Here is a 20,463-nt window from a genome sequence, read left to right on the forward strand (position 1 = left end):
CGCAAGCTGCCAGTCTCCATTGCTCTGCATTTGGGAACCCCTTCTGCTCTACACCCCACCCAAAGCCTTACAGTTCTCTGGGGCCATCTGAGCAGATCTGAGTTCAGTCCAAATCTTCAATGTTGTAGCAGGTGGACTTGGTTGGTGGTAACATCTGGATTGGATGTGGGAGGAAAACAAGATTCTGGTGACACAGTTGGAGTGAACTGAAGCAACAGGACGTGCAGTGGAGAACAGGCAGGACTGGGTCGGGGCCCCTGTAGTTGCCCAGAGCAAGAATCAGGTGGATGGAGGCTTTGTCAGGAGTTAGCACCTGGCCCAGGACAGAGAAGACAAGAATAAGCACAAGCAACTCACAGGTTTTGCTGAGACATCTACTCAGGACTTTCTAGTCCCTCCTCAGCCAGCAATTGAATTAGGGACTGTTTCTTCTGTGCACAGCAGTCAAGAGGTGGCTACTCAGATGACTTAGTGCTGAATGGGCAGCAATTCAGGACAGGATGAACAGGTTACCTGCATATTCTCCTGAAGCCAAGTACCTTCTTTGAACAACAGCATTTCAAAGTCAATATATCCTGAAAACAACAATCTGTAAACATATTAGAGCATTTACTAGTCTTTTAGTCAACTTCTCGATGGGGATCCTGCCAAGTACCATCTCACATCTGCTCTTGAAGTACGCTGGGGAAGGATGGGTCTGTCTGAAAGGGAATTATTCAGTTTACGGATGAGCCCAGGTCTGTGGGTTTTATCTCATTTAACTTTAGGTATTTGCAGTGTTGACTTCCACCCCTCAGCCAGTTGCCTAAGGCTCCCTGGTTGAAGCATTATAAGGGTAAGTTTCCTCTAACCTATTTTAGAGAGTTCCTTTAATTTGAAGTGACTCATGACCTAAAAGTGCCTGCTTCTCTCTTCAGGGTGAGGAAGGATGATCAATATGCAGTAGGTAGGTGTAGAGGTATGCATTATAGTCATGTACTTTTGGCCCAGTGGATCCCCAAATGATGTTTCTGAGTCCTAAGGGACAAGCAGTTCAGATTTGCACATCTTTTGTATTTCTACTGTTCCTGTAATTGGCTGAGCAGAAGCTTTGGAGATTAATTTACTCCAGAAGTCTTGATCAGTTTAGTAGTTAAGATTCTGAACAATGTATAAGAAGAGGAGCAGAATTTTCCTCAACCAGGCTCTGCTCCTTAGACCCAAAGGTAAAAGGAAATTAAAAGCAGTCAATGATCAGTAGTTCAGGGAAAACTGCAAGTTACTTTGCTGCCCTCCAATTTCTACAGAAGTCAGGTAGTAGAGTCCCCTTTTTTCCTTCCTTTGTTGTCCCTGTGTGCTCCTGGGATAATCACTATCATTCCTTGCTTATTTTTTCTCAACCATAACAGAGATATTATAACACTTTGGTCTTTGCTCTGAATTGTAGATCTAAACACCACTGATCTCAGCCTTGCAGCTTCCCTCTATTTCTGCAATAGTCTGAATTCAAATCCTTCATCAGAGCTTCCTGGAAAGGAAATTCATACTTACCTACTCCAGATGATAATTTACAGTAAGGAGCTAAATGTGCTTACCCAGCCATGAGAGCTGTCTCCACTCACTTGTAAGAATTTACTCACGTGCTGCTTGCATCTCTTTTAATCGCTGTGTGTGATTACTGCAGTGCCAGGGCATCACAACTTCCTTAAAACCACCACTTCAGCTCTATTTTCCAAAATGGGCATATATAAGCTTGTCACTAAGGAGTTAAGCAACACAGCTGCTCGGCTTCCTTTTCCTTCTGGTTCTCCCAGCTCTTTGCAAAACACTCTGTACATGCTTCCTTGATCTTCCAACCCCTCACACGGAAAGGGGACAATAAGAATAAATGAAGTCTCTGTGCCTCCAAGCTACTGGATTGATTTGGCCAAGTTTCCTTTGTTTAACAGGGCCTGCTTAGATGAGCTGGGAAAAAAAAAAATCTACAAATGATAGATCTGTTATTGGCATGATTATATTTGGCAGAAGCATAAAATGGAGTGGTATGAACAGCAAAGTGAGAGTCAGGATACTTGGGTATTTGCCTGGACCTCTTTTATTTGGAAATGTCTCCTAGGGACATATGCTGCTACCCGTGCTCCGAGTCCCTTACTGATGGCTGGTTGCAGAGTTTTGTATTTACAACATGAGTTGAGGTCCTAGCAGAATATAGCTTGCCTCTGCTTAAAAAACGTTTTTTCAGGTCCTCCTTTATTGACCCTACAATGGCCACACAGGATGTTTGGTATGTTTTGAACTTGGTCTTATTTCTCAGTTTGTCTATATTACTGGTATCTAACATTTATTTCCCCATGCTGTCATGACATATTTGTAACATGGTTTGGAATTCTTAGACAAAGGTTCTTTAGAAGAGCAAATAATTATAATACTCCAGAAATACCTTCCCCCCTCCCCCCAAGACCACCAGAGGTTTTGCAGCTTTTAAGTTTGACAGTGTTATTTTTGGAAATTGTGTTACCCATCAGATAAAAATCCTGTGTTGATGTCTTCTTTTGGTCTACTCTCTTTGCTCATTCTTGCATTTGTACACTGTATTTTTTGGCTCACTCAGAGGTTTTTAGGAACAAAACTGCATTTTCCTGAGGATGTTCAAAAGGAAGAAACTAAATAGAAACTGCAAATCTAGTTTTCAGACAGAGCTGAATGAAGTTATGGAAGAAATCAAAGCCAAGATTGTTGCATAGGAAGTTCCTTCAGTCCTGTGTTCTTACAAATAATGAGCATAAATGAAGCCCCTGGTCTGAAATGAAGGGTGAGCTCTTCTGGCAACTAACCAGAAGTAGTTCCTTCAGGTCATGTTACTGAGGTTTGAAATAAGACCTGCCTGCTGAAATTTTTCATTTCCTTTGCTGTCCATATGAAAGAGGGTTGAGAAACTCCATCTCCACCTAGAGCAGTGACTGAAGTCATGTTATACAATCTGTAAGAAGGCAATTGATGCTCTTGTCTTATACCATTACTACCTTCGCAGAAGCTGTGGGAAGGTAGTAATGGTATAAGAAATTTTCATTCGGGTGACTAGAAGTGTACCCATGTGTCACTACTGTGTAGGCTGAAGGCTGTGTAGGCTGTGTAGGAGCTGAACAGAAATGGATGAGGGATGTGATTTCGTCATCTGGCTTTTCAATTCTACTCCTTCCGTGTTTGACTCCAAATCCTATTATCATTGTGCTCACCCTTGTCCTCACTTGTGCTGGAGTCTCCATACAGTGAGCTCCGGGTGAGCCCAGGAACACTCTGGGATCGGGAGAAGGGGAGGTACTGAGGCTCACATCGCTCCTTGCGGGCCCATACTCCGGCTTACCTGCAGCTGTGGCTTCACTCTGAATCCCGCCTGCCTTTGAGGAGTTGCCGTGTGAGCAAAGGAGTTGGCCCATGGTTAGCCTGGTCCTGCTAATGGCAGAGAGCATAGATGAGACTAAACATTTCTGCTGCTCCTGCAGCCTGTGACAATCCTTTGAATTGTATTTAATTAAAGAGTGTACAGAATGGCTTTCTTTGCAGTAGCAGACTGTGCGGTAATCCTCTAACAATTGTTGGGATCCGGTGGGAAGGAAAACTCTCATTAATAAAGACTTTGGGGATAATTCCACATGAGAGTTGCTGCAGAATTCAGAGCTACAGGAAATCACATCCAGAAAAACATTCCCTTCGTCTTTCTGCTCAGGGCTTCCGAGTGCATGCAGGAAAAACGACCCCTGACAAACCCACCAGAGTTTTTACGTGGTATCTTGGGCATGCCAGGAGGGTTTACTGAGTTTCAGCTTCGCCCACAAAGGATATGCCCAGGAAACTAGATTACTGTTCACTATCTGATGTTAATGTCAGCTAATGAAAACTGGTCATGCTTTTCCTCTATCTACATTTTTTGGGATGAGAAATGTGAATTATTATAGTGCTTAGCCCCATGTCTGCATGGCCAGTTGCCTGCTACAGTGAAAGATGCCAAAGCCCAAAACCTCTGCCTTTTCCACAGGGAAAAAAAAAACCAACAAAAAAACCAACCAAACAAACAAAAAAACCCAACCAAAACACAAAACAAAAAATGCCACAGTGAAAAAGCAGAGCTGGGGAAAAAGTAAAGTGAGTTTGTACCAAGCTGTCTATAAAGTCTATTTCAAGCTTTTCTAGGAAGAATACACCAAGGAAGGAGAGTTATTTAGTCTCTAATCCCAGGGAAGATCCCCCATGGCAGACAAGACTTGCAGCTCCTGAGGGGTCTTTTCAGCCATGAGCATTTTGTCAACTGGGAGGTGAATTAAGGCAGCTGAAGTTCTTGCCCTGTTCACCACCATGCCATCTGAACGGATTACCTACCAACAAAAAAACCCCCACACTTTTCTGTTTCTTAACAATGCCCAGAACTGTGATTTTTTTTTTTTTTTGTTCCCGCTGCCTTTGTTAGCCTATAGCAATGACAGCTGTGATATGTGAGGATTATTAATGTTATCACTAGGGAGGTAGAAGGAGGTTTGCTGTGATTGTTTGGGTTGTTTATTTACTTGTTTAGTTCGTGTGGAAAATGAGCCATAAACAAGGCCACCAATGTGAGTGTTTGTTGACCTTGATGATTCAGTTCCAGGTCTTTAGACATTAAATTCACATATCGCTGTCCTTCTGCAGCTAAATAGTAGGTGTTTTAGTTGGAACTGGTAGAACTACAGTCAGTGAAGTGGGATGAAAGCCTTCAGTGCTGGTGCTCGCTAGCTCTCTGTGGACTAGAAGGAGTGGTAAAAATCAGTTCAGATTAAACATATAGCTTTTACCCAGCTAAAATGAAGGAAGATGTCTCCCACCGAGAAAGAAAGTGAGATACATCTGTAGTGGTCTAACCCCAACCAGCAGCTAAGCCTGACACAGACGCTTGCTTGCTCACTCCCCCCCGCATGGCAGGATGGGAGAGAGAACCAGTAGAGTAAAAGTGAGGAAACTCGTGGGTTGAGATAAAGACAGTTTAACAGGTGAAGCAAAAGCACAGAGCAAAAGCACACACAAGCAAAGCAAAACAATGAATTCATTCACTGCTTCCCATGGGCAGGCAGGGGTTCAGCCATCTCCAGGGAAGAAGGACTTCATCATGTGTAACAGTTACTTGGGAAGACAAACGCCATCACAAACATCCCCTGCTCCGGCTTCTTCCCCCAGCTTTATATACTGAGCATGACATCGTATGGTACGGGATATCCCTCTGGTCAGTTAGGGTCAGCTGTCCCGGCTGTGTCCCCTCCCAGCTTCTTCTACACCTCCAGCCTCCTTGCTGGTGGGGCAGTGTGAGGAGCAGAAAAAGTCTTGACTCTGTGTAAGCACTGCTCAGCAATTGCAGAATCACAGAATCATTAAGGTTGGAAAGCACCTTTAAGATCAAGTCCAACCATCAACCCAACACCACCGTGCTCACTAAACCATATCCTGAAGTGCCACGTCCACATGTTTTTTGAACACTTCCAGTGATGGTGACTCTACCACCTCCCTGGGCAGCCTGTGCCAATGCTTGACCACTCTCTCAGTGAAGAAATTTTTCCTAATATCCAGTCTAAACCTCCCCTGGCACAACTTGAGGCCATTTCCTCTCGTCCTATCGCTGGTTACTTGGGAGAAGAGACCAGCACCCACCTCACCACAACCCCCTTTCAGGTAGTTGTAGAGAGTGATAAGGTCTCCCCTCAGCCTTCTGTCCTCCAGACTGAACAAGCCCAGTTCCCTCAGCCGCTCCTCATCAGACTTGTGCTCCAGACCCCTCACCAGCTTCATTGCCCTTCTCTGGACACGCTCCAGCACCTCAACATCCTTCTTGTAGTGAGGGGCCCAAAACTGAACACAGGATTCGAGGTGCGGCCTCAGCAGTGCCGAGTACAGGGGCACGATCACTTCCCTACTCCTGCTGGCCACACTATTGCTGATACAGGCCAGGACGCTGTTGGCCTTCTTGGCCACCTGGGCACACTGCCGGCTCATGTTCAGCCGGCTGTCAGCCAGCACCCCCAGGTCCCTTTCTGCCGGGCAGCTCTCCAGCCACTCCTCCCCAAGCCTGGAGCGTTGCATGGGGTTGTTGTGGCCAAAGTGCAGGACCCGGCACTTGGCCTTATTAAACCTCATACAGTTGACCTCTTACCATCGATCCAGCCTGTCCAGATCCCTCTGCAGAGCCCTCCTGCCCTCCAGCAGATCAACACTCCCACCCACCTTGGTGTCATCTGGAAACTTACTGTGTGTTTGCTTTTAAGTATCTAGTACTGTTTTAGAGAGCTTAATATACATGAGTTAGCTGTTTTGGGGTCGGCAGGTCCAACATACGATTTATACCTGCCTGTGCCTCCTGGAGTGAAAGCTGATGGCAAAGAGGGTTACCCTCGGATATGTCAGCTGCGGCTAGATACCTCTATTTGGGAGACTAAATCTCACCTCAGTGTATGGCGCTGCTTGAAATCAGTGGGGATCGGGCACCGAAATACTCCTTCAGTCAATGGAGCCACACACCTTGCTTAAAAATTCACACCAAGTCAGCAACTACACTAGAAAAGCCAAGATCACCTGTATTTTGATGCTTTAACTATTGGACACTCTTTTTCCAGTGGTTTGCCTGCCATAGATGGCTTTCCTCTTGAACTGTATGAAGAAAATATGATATTTTTAAAATTACATCTGTAATTAAGTTCTCCTGAATCTATCACAAGACCACTTTTCAGAATACTAACGATGAATCAGCCTCGTTTTTATTTGAAAGGTGATAAAACATTTACTCAAAAGTAAATATGCAATCAACCAATTTAGGCATGCATTTTTAGTGAAGGAAAGATGCAGCAGTGAAGTACTTGCTAATGGGTTTGGTAGAATTTACTGCATAAAAAAAAATTTAAAATATGTTGTAGAAGTACACAATGCTTTGCCAACCCTGATCAAAGTTAGAACTGTATGAATTAATTTATAAAGTGAAAACTTGAGTTATTTATAGATGTGAGATGAATTTGGCAATAGTTTAAGTCCAGAGACTTAAAACTTTACTTTGAAAAAGTCAGAATGTTTTGAAAACATTTCAATCTTTATTTTTGCAGTGAGTGTTCTGCAAATCTCTCACGCTTCCCCTCATGCTTTTTTAAGGTTAAAATAAAAAGGCAAGAAGCACTGTAAATCAAAACAAAATGAATCTATGATATTTTAGATGAGCCAAGATAAAATTTCTTAAGATCTGTTTCCCTTTGGGAAAAAGAAACTTTTGAGTACGAAGACAACCTCAAATAATTCCCTCCCCTTCTCATGTTTTTTTATTTTTAATTTGACTAGAAAAATGCATAATTGTTTATACGCTACTACTCAAGGCCCATTCCCAACCTAAAGAAAATCACAGTCTGAACAAGACATGGGTGAAACAGGGAAGAGAGCAGGTTGGGTTAATAAGAGATGGTGAGAATAAATTTAATGTGCTAAATTATTTTATAATTGTAATGCAAAGGGCAATTTACATCAAGCAATTGTTCCTTCAAAGGGTTTCTGGGCCTTCTTACAAACTTGTCTGGCAATTATATGGATAGAGAAGTAGCTCACTCATCTTGAAACAAGACATGAAAAGATCTTTTTTATTTTCCTTTCTGTGCCTATTTCTGATGAAAACATATGCTTTGTCCAACATCCAGCAAGAGTGAACACTGAATCAATGACTTCTTACAGGCAAAGGCTCATCCCCTGTCCTCAAAATCTGTCCCTGAAGATCACCCAGCTCATGGTTTTTCCTGCATCACATTTAACGGTGACAATATAAACCCAAGCAGACCCTTCTGTTTTCTTCACATCATTCCCCTCTTTGCAGCTGAGTTTCTGTATAGGTTTCTCCCCACTGAATTCTGTTTCCAATCTCTTTGAAAGAGATGTGGGTTTGTGCAGCACTGTGCATAATGGGACCTCAATTTCTGCTTGCAATTGCCATAGCAATGAAGCAAGGTGTTCTCTCCAAGTTGAGAGCGTGTTGGTGACAAGGAAACACTGTGTTATGTGACCCATTGTCCAGCTCCTGTTTCCTTTTTTTCCACTTTTTTTGGAGTGAAAATTGTCATTTGCGCATTTTATGATTGAGGCAGTTCATGAATTACAAGTTGTAAGGAGCCCACGATTAATTACCTGAACATTTATAGGCACTGTTGTATTACAAACACAATATAATTAGGTCTGACCGAGGAGAAACCACTTGGGGGAAAAAGTCTTGTCATTGGGAATTTCCTGCTTTTTAGTTCCTTGATCTCCTAATCTGCATCAGAGATTTTGTTCTTATTTGATTTGGTTTTTGTTTTGCTTTGAATTAGCATGAGCCAGGAGGCAGGCCATGTGAGAACAGAGGGAATAAACCATGTAAGCACAGATCCCACTGCTCTTGGCATGAATATTAAAACTGTCATCTTCCTGCCCTAGATAGCTGTTGGTGTTAGGTTAGTCAGGCAGGGTTCCTGGAGCATAAAGCAGCAGTATTGCTCCTGATCATCAGAAAAAAAACAGGTTGCTTTTTTTTTTTTTTTTTTTTTATTGTTAAGGAAAGCACAGAGGGAAATGCTGTTTTTCCATCAGGCTCTGGGTTACACTCCCTTCTCTCAAGCAAACATAAAATAAGATCCCCATTGTGCAGTGGCCCAGGAGAGCTCAGATGGCCATGAATCATAGAATCATAGAATGAATGCCCAGGAATGCTTCTCTGAGGATAGACGGGGTTTGCTCACACTCTTCTCTGCCCTTTCTGCAGGCATCCAGCACACGTCCAGAGTGCAGCATCATGCAGGAGATTGAAGAGGAGCGGAGCCAGTGCCTGGCAGAGCTTATTTGGGATAACCAGACTTCAGGTATGGGGACACGCTCTTCCCTTTCTGGCCTGCAAGCCAACATCACCCACCCTCACATCTGCCTTGCCAAGGCTATTTCTCACCCCTTCTGCTGCTGGAGCCGGGCAGTCACTCCAGCTGATGTTGAGCTCTTGCATGAGGAGGGAGAGAAATAGGTACTTCCAAAGTATGATTCAATCGACTAAGAGTTTGAATAGCTTTCTGGGGATCACTCACTGCCTTGCAGCTGGGTAAGCTTAGCCTAGGTGTCTTTGTGTGTTTAATCATAGTCAGTCATCTCTCTCTCTGAACTGGAAGTGTCTTAACCAATTTTTCCCTGGGATATGAAAGCCTGAAGTTCTCATAGGCTTTGATTTGCTTCAGGGGAAGTCATGGCAACCTTCTCTGTTGAACTGCCCTCCCATCCCCATGCCAAAATTGCTCCTATCCTGGTGGCAAAGCAGAGGAAGGAAGGGTGTGCTCCGAGACTGCAAGGTATCTGTGAAGTTGGGCCAGGTGGCTGAGACCCTCTCCTTGTTCACGTAACATGGAGCACCCACCACACTGGGCAGTCCTCCTGGAAGGCTCTCCAGCCCCTTTAACCCACTCCCTTCTTCAGTGAACAGGAGAGCAGGGCCAGGTCAATGATGCCACCCTTGCTCTCCAGCCTCCCAAGGCTTCCATCTTGGCCTCAGGCAGCAGCACTGAGGCTGTGCCTCCCTCGAGGAGCAGGCATGGCATGCTATCCATTGGGTACGTGGGGTTTCAGAGCAGGAGAGAGGCTGTGGGATGTCGCTGTGAGCAGAGGAGCTGCAGACCAACCTGCGAGATAGGGCACAGCTGTGTGATGTTGAAAGAGTCTATGCTAACCCCAGTGGGCAGCCTGCAGAGAGCTTGCGAAATTTTGACCCAGCCACCCATGGTCAGTCTTAAATTGTAGAAATCAGTATGGCAGAGGGAAAAAGCTTTTGGTTTTGGTGCCGTCCCATCCTATCCCACCCCATCCCACAACAGTGATGTCAAAGCCCTAAGAGTGAGTCATCGAGTTGGACCTCTCCCCCTCCAAGTGCCTTTCTCAAGTTCCAGATCCTGGTTTTGTGAGTAAAGGAGGTGTAGGGACGAGTAGTAAGCTGTCAGGCTCCAAAAACAAGGGATCGCATTGCTGGGGGAAGGGGTGGGAAGATGCGTATCTTGCTTGATATTTGCATCCAACCTCCTGAAAGAAGAAAAAGTGGAAGAGGATGTCTTCTCGTCCTCTCCCTCTTGGTCTTGCTTGCAGTTAGGCTAGAAACTGAAGGACTGTTCCGATTCAGAAATTTCAGTTATGAGCACTATAAGATGTTTTTTGTCCATGAAGACAGTACCTGCTATTCCTGAGTTAATGTCAGATGTCATTGGTGTATGTCTGTATGTCTTGGGTAGAAATGGTCATTGATGACATCAGTGTGGAACAAGTGTGTGTAGGGACACAGCATGTGCTCTACCAAATTTTACAATGCAAGCTGTGTGGAAAGCAGTTGGCATCCATTTGCCCCAAAACATCAGCAAGTATTTAAGAGCTCAATACTTGACTTACCTAGAAACTCATGGCTGCCCTTGCAATCAACAGAAAGAAACCAACATCTCTAAAGTGTTGGCTCTCAAATGGGTGACTATGGGTGAATCATCTTATGGAGAAGTCTGTTTTGAAAGTGGTGTGGACAGATAACTTCAAAGTACCTACATGGGATGTGTTTCTCCCTTGGAATGTTCAAGGCACAGCGTGTGAGCATAAGTAGGTTGAAAAAGAGTCTTTTCTGGAGTGGGGCTTCATAACTCGACAAATATAGCTGAGTATAGCTGCAAAAAACATTGAACTTCGACAGTTAGGGGCGAGGGGGAAGTTTTTTCTCTCTTTCAGGAAAAATCTGATGAAGGTCATGATATCAGGTCATATGAAGGTGATGACTATTTAATCTGAATGTTACTGGAAAGAAAAAATCCTAGTAAAACTCCCAGGAAAAACGTAGTTTGAACACAGTTCAGTCCCCCAGAGAAGGAGAATGGAAAGCAATCGAGATTCCCTCCATCCATAATGCAATACCTTGATTTATGGACAGGTAGGTGTGTCATCTTCTGTGCATTCCACATCCTTTCAGCAAAAAGAAAATCACTTGAGGTTTAACAACCGATCTGTTAACCTTTCTAATTAAATGAGTGGAAATAAGGAAACACACTGTTTCGGTACAGTCTGGAAATAAAGCTTCGTTTAGAAGCCATTATCAATTGTATTGATCAGAGGGGCTTAATCACAGCTGTAATTTGATGTGCCAGATAGATCAGTTACCTGTTAAGAACACCTGATGGTGGTGCTGAGATTGATCACCGGCTGAGCATGAGCAGGTAGATTTCCACTGATAAACAATAATGTCTATCTTAACGCTGTCTTGTCTTTGAACACCCATTCCTTATGGTGGGTGTATATGCGTGCATAAAATCGATGCTTTCTTTTCAAATTAAATCTCTGTGTTTTCAGTGCTGGTAGTAGGTGCCCATTGCTGTTTCTGGTGTCAGCAGTCCAGGACCACAGGACTGCTGTTTATTATTAGCAGGATGGGAGTCTCTCTATTCCCTACTAGGAGTGTGATTCAGTATCAGTGAAGTTATCCACATTTCAGGAGACTCTAGCAGGGACACAGGAGAGACACAGGGGTCACAAAAGTGTGACCACCTCTAATGAGAAGAGGTCAGCTTTTCAAACAGGAAGGGCTGAAGAAGAGGCAGCTTGGGGAGAAAACAGCAGGGAAGACCAGTTGAAGCTGGCGGTGTGTTCACAGGAGAATAAAACGGCTGTGAGATCAAAGTCTGGACTTTAAAAGAAATTTGTAACCGTCAGAAGATACCGAACAGCCTTTCTGGAGGTCTGCAGGAAGGAATGTTTTATTGACTTCATGGCAGAGCTTGCCCAGTTTATGAAAGGTTGTGTAAGATGCAGTTGCATATCGCAGCACAAGACTGGGTTTCATGAGCAGGACTGCCCTTCCGATCCTCTGCCCTGTTATCCTTTTACCTCGATGCTGAAATAACTGGTAAAGATGTAAAGTGATAATGGTGATTCAATATAGAAGTGGATTCGTTACCACTAAAATCAATCTAGGTAGACTGAGATCAGTTTTTCTCAGACGGGAAAATGCCATTCCATGGGGTTGACTTTCCATGCCACTGCATGGGGTTGACTTTTGGTGAGGGACTTCTTTCACCTGATTTTAGGTAGCTCTAATGTATTCTGGCCAAGTGTAGGCATCTCTTTCAGTATGTGATGAACTATGTTCAGATTGTCCTGCCAGCTGACGAGATCTTCATTTACTGTGAGGGGATTCTTAGTGAGCCGCTCAGCTGTGCTGGAAATAACCACACTTCACCGATGATTCCTGTCTTGGCATTCGCTGGCTTGAAGAGGATTTGGCCAAATGAAGTAAAGTCCCAATTCCATCGTTAGGAGTGATGAATCTGTTCGTTCACATACAGAATTGCATTTCAGCAAGCTAAACTTTCGCTTGGGTATATGTTAGATGACCTTTCCAGCCCTTTGGCACTCAAAGAGTCCTTACAATATAATTTGAGGGATTGTTAAAAAAATCTTCTGTAAAGTCTGCTACTGTGCAAGTGGCAGGATTCTTCCCTGCTCAATGCAGGAGGCGATGTACAAAATGCCTTGTCTCAATCCCAATGCAGACTGTGTTCCTAAAGGACCTAAAACTCAAGTCAGTGAGGTTGCTTGCACCACTTCTATGAAGTGATGTAGAAAACTTTTTTCTGGGTTTTGACATGTCGGAACATGAGTTTTGATTATTCCTCCCCTTATCACACAGCCAAGGAGAAAGTGCTGCGGGATTGCCTCGCACACCGATGTACCTGAGTGTTGGACTACTGAAATTTGAAGGGTTTTTATGCCTAAGGAGTCTGGCTTTCCTTGCAGAAAATGGGCCGTTCTCAAGGCAGGCAGGGCTGGGATGCACTAGATAAAATACTGTGAATGACCCAGATCATGTCTGCTTGTAATGATGTCATGCAAATGTGAATCATTAGCTGTGGATGCCTTAATTTCCTGCCCTAAGTATGTTTTAATCCCACTCCATGCTAGTCTCACAGTTGGTCTCCGTGCAAACTTTGCCTCACTTGATATCCATAGATCACTGCAACTACAGCGGCGCTGTTGCTGTAGTTAAGGTGACTCTTGGGTCTCTTGGCCTTAGTTTTCCTCCTTTAAATCAGAAATACGAATATTTTCCTACCTAGCAGGGGTAAGGTAAGGACAAACAAATTGAAAAGTGTCCAGCTATTTTGCGATTGGGACGTATAAAAGTACTCTGGGTAGACAGAGGAATAGGAAATGCAGTATTTTGGCAATGCCCACAATTTAAATCCACAGGAAGCTACTATGTATCTGGGTAGAAATAACACCCCAAAAGAGAAAATTCATGTCATCCAGGTTAGGTTGCCTCTTCTCCTTCTCCACCTCTTTTCTCCCAAATAAATCTGCACATAGTATCGTACATCAATCTGCAATGTGGGCATGGATTTTTGTGGATGATGTTTTCCCAGGAGCTGCTTAGGGAATATATATCCTTGGGGATGCTCAGGTTATATCTAACACATACAAAGCCACGTTGCCCTGTATGCCAGTGCCAAGCAATGCAATGGTGCAACAGGCAGGAGCTCCGGTCCTGACAGTGCTCCGTCGTCCAGAACGGCTGGGACATTAGCTCAGCAGCATCTCGGTGCAGTTACACCACGAGTGACTCTGCAGCACTGCTGTCGGCAAGGTCAGTGTGCTGTGAGCAACCAGCAGCAGGTCCGCTGTGGGGGTTCAGCTGCATCGTTCAAAAGGTTCCCAGGTCATCCCAAATTTTCTGCTGCCAGTGGCTGTGGGAGTCCTGCCTGGGCGACCGCAGGATCAGTTCAGCCACGTCAATCCCAGGACTGGAACGCCTTCAGGGAGAGGTCTCGCTGCTGCCCTGCTGGACAAGCACGAGGAGAAGTTTTTGAGAATTGCTTTGCAGAAAGGAGTTTGCACGCTGCCAGCAGCTGCTGCGATAGCAGGCTGCGAGCTGCCGAGTGGCTGCTTGGGCTGTCTTCTCTCTCTTTGCTCTCTGGTGGCATCTCCCACCACTGCAGTGGAAAAATAAATAAAGCAATTCCACAACCTGGGGTTCTCCAAGGCACTTAGTAGTTTTAGCAGCTTATAATAAATAGAGTTCCTCAGTCCTCTGCGTTACTTTGATGATGCTTAGAAATATATTTCAAAAGTGAAGAATGCAATCCCCACCCCACTGAAAACTAGGCTTTCCAGATACTTTTTCAGCCAGATACTTTTTCATCTGTATGCGATACAGGGACTGCTTAGCTGATAGTACAGTGAGTGGCAGTAGGGAAGCTCTCCCAAGGGTTAGGACGAGAGGATGGCTGAAGGTTTTGCTTTGGTTTTGCTTTCCAGGCCCACAGATGGTGGCAGATCTCTCTCTATGTGAGGTGTGGCTGAGCTTGGCTTGCTGCAAGGCAGGTCTCACCACTGTGTTGCTGCTTGCCGACTTCCACTTGCTTTTTTTTATGTAATGATTCCCGAGCACAGAGGGGTTTTGGTTTTTGTTTTTAAGAAACCTTCACCTCTCCATGGCTGCAGTTTACAAATGGTTCAGCTTAACCTGAAGCACCCAAATAAAATTAAAAAAAAAAAAGTAACCCTCTCTTTTTTCTTAAAAAGCCAAGAAAAGCAATCAGGTCTAGGCCGGTTGGCTCAGCTCATTATCCGTTTATCCCATTATTGCTAATCAGTTTGCTCTGCAATCAGATATTCTTTCAGAAGCAGGAGAGTCCTTTAGGGATGGCAGTTGAACGAGGTACTGTGGCTGGTGTTTGGGTGGGATGAGCAGCTCTGGAGACCATGCCACTGTGCAGGAGGGATGGCATCATACGGTAAACAGTTTTCATGGAGAGTGGTGGGAATATCAGGCAGCACTTAGGCACAGGAATCCTGGCCCAGTTTTAGGATTTACTTTAATGGCATGGAAGTTGGAGTATGCAGGAAAATATTCAAGAACAGAGAGGACACCTTTAAACCACAGAAGACTCCTGACACCAGAGCCTGATGACCTGAGCAGGTGGGAAGCGGTTTTTCTGCATTAACGTAGTTCCTTGGATTAGTATCACAAAATCAGAGGTTGACAGGGACCTCCTGATATCATCTAGTCCAAACACCTGATTAAAGCATGGTCAACCAAATCAGGTTGCTCAGCACCATGTCCAGTTGGGTTTTGAATATCTCCAGGGATACAGACTCCACAACCTCTTTAGACAACCTGTTCCAGTGTTTAAGTATGTTAACAGGGAAAAAAAAATCTTAAGTTTAAATGGAATTTCCTGTTTTTCAGTTTGTGCCCACTGCCTCTCTGTTTTCTTTGCTTTTCCCTGAACACCATCGGATATTTATAGACATTGATAAGATCCTCCACGAGCTTTCTCTTCTCTAGGCTGAACAGTCCCAGCTCTCTCAGCCTTTCCTCATATGTGAAATGCTCCAGTCCCTTAATCTTATTTGCAGCTCTTTGCTGGACTCTCTCCAGTATGGCCATGTCTCTCATGTACTGGGGAGCCCAGACCTGGACCCAGCACCCCAGATAAGTCTCACCAGTGTTAAGCAGAGAGGAAGGGTCACCTCCCTCAACCTACTGGCAACACTCCTCCTAATTCAGCCCAGGATACCATTCACCTTCTTTGTGGCAAGAGCACATTGCTGGCTCATGTTCAACTTGGCGTCCACCAGGACCTCCAGGTCCTTCTCTGCAACGCTAGTCTCCAGCCCATATGGGTGCATGGCATTGTTGCTTCCCAAGTGTAAGACTTTGCATTTCCCTTTGTTGAACTCCCGTCACTTTATGGTTTTTCAGGACTTTTTTTACCTTCCTGAAGGGAAGACCTTCAGCTTAATTTGGATACTAAACTCTGCAGAAGTTAAGTGTAAGTGAAACGAGCTTAGAACTTCACAGCTGGAGTCTGTCAGCATCTCACAGGGTCAGACCAGCATCTAGTCTGTTCCCCACAGTTCAGTAGTGTGGAGACAGCTGAGATGATTTTCTAAGTGTCAGTGAGAATTGCCAATAGCCATCAAGGAGCTGCTACAGTCGAGCTGCTTCTGATACCTGAAGTACTTCAGCACTGAACTTTATATTTGCAATCTAGACCTGTCTGTCTTGCAAGCAGCATTTGAAACCTGATCAAAAGGTCAGAAAAGTGGAAAATATGAAAAAAAATAGTGCCAATCCCCCTCCCAAGGCCTGTTCATATCTGCTTAACTTGTACATGCTTCACACTTCTTGTGGGCTATAGAGCTGAGTCCTTGCAAACTCATCACCAGCATCGTCACATGCAAACAAATCCAGGTGGGAAATCACCCATGTTATTTATTGTCTGTAAACTGCTTTTGCTGTTCCACAGGCCTAGAGCAGAGGCTGGCTTGAAAAGTCAAATTTGGAGCTTTTTGTCAGTCACCTTTGAAGAAGTCAAGGCGTGTTTGATGGGAGAAGAAGCAGTGAACATATGGAAATTAAAAGTCAAGCTGGAAAAACGTTAATGAAGTTTAAATGAGGAGTCTGTTTATTCATCACCATCTGTTTATAGTGCAGTAAGATAAGAAATAATTAATAGTTCCTTGCTTGCAAAAGTTCAAGTGAATTCTCACCTTCCAGTTGCATAAGACCTCCTGGGATAGATGATGTGTCAGTCGGATTTGTATGACAGTCGAGTTATCACCAGCTCTCCAGGTGCTCCATCGCTAGAGCAGGTACTACCTGGCTGATGGTAACACAAGCGCTCAAAGTAGTGCACACAGCAGGGTGGAGAAGGGCGAGTGGATGGACCACTCACCCAAGGCTGGGGAGGTGCTATGTTTTCTTGCTGCGTCAGGGTTGTGGTACATCTCTGAGACTTGCTAAGTGCTCATGCGAGTGCTCCTTACACCTCCACATAGATGAGGATGGATATTTTCATTAGCAAACGGCCACTGGTTGAAACTCAGTAACAGAGGGAGCATTCAGATGAGCCACTGAACTGTAACTTCCAGGGGAAATACATGTCTTGGCAGATGTCCAAGGGGGACTCTGGGTAATAATGTAAGGTGTCACCGGCATAGCCAGAGGAGAGACATGTCTCCAGGCTGAAAAGGTCTGCAGAGAGACCTTGCTTGCAGAGGAAGCAGGCAGGCTTGTCCTCGTGATTCAAAGCAGTCAAAGAAAAAAGTCAAGAAAAATAGTCAGACCCTTGGACTGGGGTTGACTCTTGTGAGCACCTAGCCACATGTCAAAGTTCTTAACAGATGCTCTTGGATAATCAGTGTGGCCTCTAGTTGTCTTTTCAGAATTGTGTAGGGCTCTCACAAGTCTGGTACCATATCCACCGCCCCTCCAAGAGTGTATCCTGGGACATCAGGAATGACATTAAATGACTACTGCTGGTCAGATAAATCAAACCCTGAGGAGCTAGTCAACATATTCAATGAAGCTTGGAGAACAATTTAGTTCAGTCTAAAATAGATACCTACATTTGATCTTAAAGATCTTTTTAAATGCAAAGGGACCCATGGGACTTCTTTCTGTGTCATCTTTCCTTAGTTTTTAATTTATTATACTGTATTACTCTTGTCTAGGTGATACAAAGGGCCCCTTGGTTTCAGTCTTGCTGTGACCAGCAGCACTGGTGAACTTTCAGATATGACGTCAGTCCTTCCCATTCACAGACAATATGGCCTCTCCTACAACAAAATTCAGCCATGTGACATTGGGACCTTAAAGCCCAGACTCTCATTTATCTCTCTTAGAAGATCAGTACCAGAGTTAAGGTGCCTTTTTTTAAGAGAAATTTTTCTTCCAGTTATGAGACAGTCACCAAGATACTCAGTTGAGTCAGGCCACTCCACGGTGCCTCCTAATGACCTTCCTTCATTAACACCTTCCCCATCTGCCCTGGGACTCTTCCCAGCCACCAGCACTTCCTGCTGCAGCTCTTAGAGCGGTGGAACCTTTTCTCTGGAAATTCAAAGGAAAGAAGCCTGCCCCGTAGTTTTCAGAGGATAACCTTCCCTTGACCACACTAGGAAAGCTGGCATCTGAAACATGAGAAGGAAGCATGTGTTGCGATGGTGGTAAACCCAGCTTCAACCCTTAGATGTGTGCAGCCCCCAGACATTTGTGTTGGCTGCTCTGATCCAGTCTGAAGTGGATGGCCATTCTTCCAGGCCATGAGACTCTTTCTGAGGAAATAGTGCCCAAAGTTGTTTTCCCTACAAAGCTGTTATCTGACCGTCCATCCTTGCTTGGTAAACCACTGCTCAAGGAGCGTGCACCTCTCTGTTAAGGACTGCTAATTTCCAGTTGAATAGTGGTACCTCCTCAGTTGCATGTTGCTCTGTGAGCCTATCCTATCAGCTAAAGTCCAGATACCTGCTAGTGACAGGATGAAATTCAAATACAGATCTACACAGCACCTCATCATTCTTCTCTGTAGAGCTAAGAGGTGATTTTTGCCTTGACTTCGCCTTTCTACAGACACAATCACGAGATAAGACATTACAACATCTGTTTGGAGGCTTTGCTTTTGTTTTGCCCGTTGCTGACATGTCCTGGCTGCAAGCTTTCTACAACACAGCAATGTTTGCTTGACTTGGGAATAGCTGTCTTGTGGCTAGTCAGGATTAACAGCCATTTAGTGGACGTAAGTCTTGTACTGAAAAAGACATTTTAGTTTGGAGAATATGTAACATTTTTAAATGCCATCAGACTTCGTGGTTACTTTTTTTTTAGCATGGGATAATATATAAATGCTCACAGCCTTAGTTATGCAGAGGTTATAAAAATAAGGAGAAAATGCCATTGTTACAGACCAATGGAAAGCAAATCCAAAGCATTTTCAAAGCTCTGGATAATTGCTCAGGTGAAACCCATCTATGCAGAGATTTTGTTCCTGACAAAGACTTGTATTTGTCCCCCTCACATCCTGTCACATTTCTCGTTAAGAAATCTCACTTTCCTGATCTTTTTTATTTTTCTTTTCTGGCTGACTGTATCAGGGTACTTTCATGATGGTATCCACCCTTTTTACATAGGACGAGTACATCGGAAAACATTGCACATGCCATAAGTTAGTTGAACTCCTGTTACAATATGCAGCTGGTAGAGATCTTTCCACTGGTTTTACTATGCACTGGACTTTCTGTAATCTAGGTGCCTTTATTTCTTTTATCCAGACCTTTTAACATAGGAAAGTGAAATTGTGGAGAACAATGAGAAGCTGAGGTCAGAGGTACCACACTTTACATGCACCAGGCCTAAGTAGGGTTTCTGTTATGGAAAGCTCTTAAATTATTGGTGTCTTACAAATTTAGCTTTTCCTTTTTGTTGCATTCTAAGCATTAAATATGCCTCCATGTGAAAACAAAGCTTTCTGGTCCCTCTTTGTCCCTTCCTACAGAGCTAAGGTACAGGGCTCCCACACAACCTTTCCTGCTTCTGCAGATGCCCCTCAATATTTATGGGCGAGAAGCACATTTCCAGCACAAACTCCAGCACATTTAATAAGCAAGAGCCAGATCATGAAGTTTTTACATGATGAAGCCCTCTCCAGCTTTGCATAAGAACAGCAGTATCTTTCTAGTAGCAGGACAGGTCATTTTTTTATTGGAGTGTCATATCTTAACCCAATATTTACCTTGAAGAAGAGCAACACTGCATTGGCTGAGAATCTCCTCCATTGCAAAGCACTTAATTTGGTCTTGAAGTTACAGGATGATCCTTTAAAGTAGAAACAGGCTAAGATTCCTCTTGATCATGCCATAATTGCTATGCGAGAGACCTCGCCACAGCTTATTCCAGACTGGTAAACGGTGAGCACGTTGCCAAGGGGGGCTGTCACTTGCCTGTTTGTCTTCAAACAGCAAGTCAAGCTGAGTTGGTCAGTGGGACGGCCTGCACTTCATTAGAGTGGCCATGTCTCCTGACCTCTTATCTTGATGCTACCATTCGAGTTGCACATACATTTAAGCAGGTGTCCTGGTTTCAGCCAGGATAGAGCTGGTTTTCTTCACAGAAGCCAGTGTGAGACTGTGTTTTGGATTTGGGATGAGGAACTGTTGATAATGTGCTGATGTTTTGGGTTGTTGCTGGGCGGTCAGGGACAGTCCAGCTTCTTGTGCTGGCCTCCCAGCGAGCAGGCTGGGGGTGCACGGGGAGCTGGGAGGGGACACAGCCGGGACAGCTGACCCAGACTGGCCAAAGAGATATTCCCTACCATCCGACGTCATGCCCAGTACATAAACTGGAGTTGGCCGGGGGGCGGAAATCGCTGCTCGGGGACGGGCTGTCGATCACGGGGTGGTGAGCAATCGCTGTATTGGGCATCACTTGTTCTTATACATTCCTTTGTTGGTATTATCATTATTGTTCCCTTCTTTCTTTCTGTCCTATTAAACCGTGTTTATCTCAACCCACGAGGTTTTTCCTAATTCTCTCCCCCGTCCCACTGTGGGAGGGAGAGTGAGCGAGCGGCTGCATGGTGCTTAGTTGCCAGTTGGGGCTAAACCACGACAGTCCTTTTT

At 44.5% G+C, this 20,463-nt stretch overlaps 1 protein-coding gene across 2 annotated transcripts in view; it reads left to right on the forward strand.

The window, feature by feature from the left end:
* LOC309402464 (vasoactive intestinal polypeptide receptor) overlaps positions 1 to 20,463 on the forward strand; it is a gene marked incomplete at its 3' end in the record, with an annotated part of 125,205 nt that overhangs the window by 34,858 nt on the left and 69,884 nt on the right. Inside the window, exon 2 of one of the 2 annotated variants that reach the window (XM_081996303.1) lies at positions 8,765 to 8,861. In XM_081996303.1, the coding sequence (XP_081852429.1) occupies positions 8,765 to 8,861 (97 nt within the window). Of the gene's footprint in view, positions 1 to 7,982; positions 8,862 to 20,463 lie in introns of those variants that run through there. The other variant, XM_081996302.1, reaches the window with a different exon arrangement.

The sequence above is a fragment of the Phaethon aethereus genome (assembly GCF_964289735.1).
Source record: "Phaethon aethereus genome assembly, chromosome: 2".
Taxonomy (NCBI): Eukaryota; Metazoa; Chordata; class Aves; order Phaethontiformes; family Phaethontidae; genus Phaethon; species Phaethon aethereus.